Below are 4,583 nucleotides of genomic sequence, written 5' to 3'. Positions count from 1 at the left end.
AGTTTTTCTTCTTTGTTTGGCCATTTCTGGTGACCAACCATAACGGAGTACCCTCTATCACATTCCACATAATAGTAGTATGGCAATTGTTTCCTTTCTAGATTATTCTTACTAACAAGAATATATTCTCTCAATATATATTCTGATCGTAAAATTCCCAACATTTGACCTATATAGCACAATGCAAGAAATGGATTAGAATACCCTGTTGATAATATATTCCCAAAGTGGGGGTGGGGAGTCGGAAAAAAGGGAAAAATGAAAAAAAAAAAAAAAAAACTCTATGGCAGTACTTTAATCTAATTGGGATAAGTCTCCCACAATAAGTCACGAGGAGATTTTTGTTGTCGTTAATTTTCATAAAATTTTTAGTCAAATATCTCTATTAAAGGATAATTCATAAAGAATACAAAAATTACAAAATAATATCCATAATCTATGTAATAGCACATTACAAATGTCAACTGACATGCTAATAATAATATTAAGGAGACAGTAACGGATATATATATATATATATATATATATATATATATATATAACACCAACAAAAATAACTGAACGACAAAATCATATTAAAAAGGATGACTTAGATGTCTATGCGAGAAAATAAAGGATGACTTAGCTATATATATATATAGCTGTATCGTATAAATTAAGCAGCCATGAATTTACGTAGAGAGTAGAAGAACCATTAATTTCAGCAGCTGATGGTGAATTGATATATGTATAAACAATATATGGGTCCATCAAATGAACGATCATGATCATCATCCATTCCCATCACGTAACCTAGCAGATGTTTGATGATCCTAATGATAAAAGCTAACGGAGCAGATTGGAGAGAGAGACGGAGTCAATGGCGACGGCGGATTATTAGCACACATGTATGTATGTGTGTGTGTGTATTAGGATCAGTGTAGATTCTACACAAAGAAAGAAAGACAATGAGAAAAAAACTTGGTCTCCTTCTCTGGCATTTCTAATTTCCCCAATTATTTATTTATATTTATAAAATTAAACATAAAGTTATCCTCTTTTTCTCAATCGACTTTTTGAAATCCTGTGACCGTTCCTTGTCTCTCCTTCTCCAGCTACTTATTCTCTCTCTCTCTCTCTCTCTCTCTTTGATTTCTTATATATATATATATATATATATATATAAACACACATACACAATAGAGCATTATCATCATCATTACTCAAGGAAATTTCAAAAGAAAAAAAGGTATTGGAGCCAGCTAGAAGAAACAGAAAACATGGGGAGAGCTCCTTGCTGTGACAAAGCCAACGTGAAGAAAGGGCCGTGGTCGCCTGAGGAAGATGCCAAACTCAAAGCTTATATTGAGCAGCATGGCACCGGCGGCAACTGGATTGCCTTGCCTCACAAGATAGGTACGTATTTATACGTATCTATGCAATTCGATTCAATTCAATTAACAACTAATAATAATTAAACACAAAACTAGCCTTTACTTAATTATCTATAATAATTAAGTAATTCTTGAACATGCATATGTTGTTAATAATTATAGTACTATCAATATGTATTTCATGCGTGGAATACGTTCAGGGCTCAAGAGATGTGGCAAGAGCTGTCGGCTTAGATGGTTAAATTATCTGAGGCCTAACATTAAGCATGGAGGTTTCTCAGAAGAAGAAGATAACATTATTTGCAGCCTCTATATAAGCATAGGAAGCAGGTAATTTTATTATTTATTGATTAATTGAACTCAACTAATTTCTAGTTATAATATTTCTAGTAATAGTGATTAAGCTCTTGTAAGTTTAACTGATTGTTTATGGCTTTAATTATTGAGTCGTGCATGAAAAATTAAAAGACAATTGCATATATTTATGCATAGGTGGTCTATAATTGCTGCTCAATTACCGGGAAGAACTGATAATGATATCAAGAACTACTGGAACACAAGGCTAAAGAAGAAGCTCTTAGGCAAGCAACGCAAAGAACAGCAGGCCCGGCGTGGTAACAGCTGCCTCAAGCAGGAGATGATCAAGAGAGAAATTGATCAGACTACTTCAGTGGTTCCAGCTGTTGCAGGGATCGATATCATGATGAACAACCAAACCCCTTACTGGCCTGAGCTACCTTTTGTCACACCACCGCTGGTGAGTTCACAACAAGACCAATCATCTCTTAAGGACCTGTTGATCAAGCTTGGAGGGAGATTCTGTGATGGTGATCATCATCAACAATCAATCACAGCCGCTTGCCCTTTTGATGCTTCTTTGGCCCAATCCCAAGATGATCAGTTACTCTATGATAGTAACACCATGAGCTTGCTTTCAATTGCCTCGCCAACGTCCATGAATATTTCCAGTACTCAATTACCAAATACCCAATACAACGTTATTGGCGCTGCTCCAAATATGTCTCAAGGATTAGCAAGCTTCCCGTTTGAGCAGCTAAATGATCAATATGCAGCTTATACCAATAATCATCAACAGTTGGAAGAATTGGAGAGATTGTATGTCAGTGGCAGCACTACTGGGAATAGTACTTCTGCTGATCAAAGTAGCAGCTGGGAAGATATGAGCTCTTTGGTTTATTCTACAATGGTTTCTGATTATGAAACTTGTCAACAAAGCTTGCCACAAGAATCTACCTCCTTTGAAGACGAAAGGTACTTTGGCCATCAATAATAATAATAATAATAATAATAATAATAATACTCTGCATGGGATCGATGGTGTAAAATCTGTATCGCTAGCTCCTTCAATTTGTCGGCGAGATTTCAGAAAACCCTTTTGAATTTATTATTAGTGTTATTAAGAGATTCATTATTGTGCACTTCTATTAATTTCCATTTTAACAATTTCTAGTTTCTTATTTTAATTGGTGTTTAACCAGTTTAATTTCTCGTCCGGGTTAGTATTTCTCTTTTAATGTGTAGTGAGTGTGTGTGTGTGTGTGTAGGTGCATTTTCTGCTGACAGCTTTGTGTAGATTCATGTGTTTTGATATACACGTATATTTGTTATTGTTAACTTTTGTTTAATTTGAAGAAATTTGTGATCTTTAATTTCCTAATTAATTGCAATGCAACAAAAGTAAAGCCACTTTTCCGATCGCTTTTTTTTTTTTTTTTAATTAACACACATGACAAGCTTTTCCCTAAAATATTGATCAGAGGCAATAATAGTATAATTATAAAGTAGCTTTGAGATTTTGGCTACAACTTGCTCGGCTCTAGCGTGTAGGGCATCAAATACATGGCTGCATTTGTTTATTTTTATCTTCATGTCTGCAATATCAATAACAGTTGTGAAAGCACATGAATTTGTATCAGTCCATCTCAGGTAGTTCCAATTAGAATGAGAAGGATTACATATTTTGAGTACTGTAATTTCTACTCTAATATATAAAATTATTAAGTAATTAATAAAATAAAAGTATCTGCTTTTTTATCAGTACTCTCGATTTTCAATCTCAATGAAATTCAGCAGACATCAGGAAAATTTAATATCTAGGAGTCTAGACTTCAGAGCTGTTATTGGGGCTGACGCTTATTAATGAGGCAGCAATATGAGTTCCTGTTTCTCCATTCTTGTAATGCAGAAGCTGAAAAAGTTGATAGATAAAAGAAGTACTTTTAGCTTTAGGAGTTATTAATTAATCCTTTTGAAGAAAGCCAGCGTTATTTTATTTTTCATAAATCGATCTCTCACTTTTCCATCAATGGAAGTTGAAGATTCCTTTAATTTCATTTACGTAATCTCAGTAGTTTCACTACGTACCCACTCCACTACATTCATGGTGTCATCCTCATTACATATTTACATTCAACCTGTTATCATGACTTGCTCATGGCATTAGTTTTAAAGAGAAATTAGTTGAAATCATTTTAATAACGACACTTACTAAGGGATCTAATGTCCTTGCAGAAGAATCAATGTAAAGATGAGACAAAATTCATTCTTTGCCAAACAACTCAAAAATCGATTGTCAATCAATATAAAGATTGATTGACTCAATTTTTGTATCTATCGTATCATAATTATATAATTTCCTTACTTATGTTTCAAATATCTATATAGGTAGAATATTTGTACGTAAGAATCAATAAGAATAAAATATATCTTCTCTATGTTGTTTTTTAATGATTTCATCGACATGAAACTAATGGTGAATGGAAAAGAAGAAAAAAATTACTATAGTTACGGAAACAACAAACATTTACATGATAAAAACTTTCCATCAAATAAAAATTTTCTATGCATTTCATAATTGGCTTCATTAGTTGCTATATTTATATTATATTCTGCAAAAGATAAACTCAAACCTAACTAGTACTTTCTAATAAAGTAAGTCAAAACTGAATTGAATTGAGATTTGGGTCTAAGATAAATTTTGTACTAAGTTTTTTAATTATAATTAGTGGTTATTGGGTAAGAAATAATATGTAACATAAACCGTACACCACTATAAATGCATGCGCTATAGAAGAATGCAAAAAAAAAAAAAGCACATTTCAAGTTAGCACTGGATCTAAGTTTGAAGTATTTATCATTTTTTATTAATGCCTTGAGATTTTATATATTTATTTATTTGGGTGAGGATCT

The 4,583-nt window shown here is 32.8% G+C and overlaps 1 protein-coding gene across 1 annotated transcript; it reads left to right on the top strand.

The window, feature by feature from the left end:
* Positions 1–1,213: 1,213 nt before the first annotated feature.
* Positions 1,214–2,807, top strand: LOC18037193 (transcription factor RAX3). The gene is made up of 3 exons (XM_006426089.2): positions 1,214–1,395; positions 1,574–1,703; positions 1,866–2,807. Exons 1-3 carry the CDS (start codon positions 1,260–1,262, stop codon positions 2,662–2,664), a joined length of 1,065 nt encoding a protein of 354 aa, XP_006426152.1. The 5' UTR covers positions 1,214–1,259; the 3' UTR covers positions 2,665–2,807.
* The last annotated feature ends 1,776 nt before the right edge of the window (positions 2,808–4,583 follow it).

The sequence above is a fragment of the Citrus clementina genome, unplaced genomic scaffold (assembly GCF_000493195.1).
Source record: "Citrus clementina cultivar Clemenules unplaced genomic scaffold, Citrus_clementina_v1.0 scaffold_7, whole genome shotgun sequence".
NCBI lineage: Eukaryota > Viridiplantae > Streptophyta > Magnoliopsida > Sapindales > Rutaceae > Citrus > Citrus x clementina.
Note: the sequence above shows the minus strand (reverse complement) of the source record. Positions and strands in the feature narration are given on the sequence as shown.

Bases quoted from the DNA above. Each gene is read 5' to 3' on its own strand.
- LOC18037193 (XM_006426089.2), top strand. From the start codon at position 1,260: ATGGGGAGAGCTCCTTGCTGTGACAAAGCCAACGTGAAGAAAGGGCCG. The intron at 1,396-1,573 runs GTACGTATTTAT...GAATACGTTCAG, and splicing joins TGCCTTGCCTCACAAGATAG to GGCTCAAGAGATGTGGCAAG. The intron at 1,704-1,865 runs GTAATTTTATTA...ATTTATGCATAG, and splicing joins TATATAAGCATAGGAAGCAG to GTGGTCTATAATTGCTGCTC.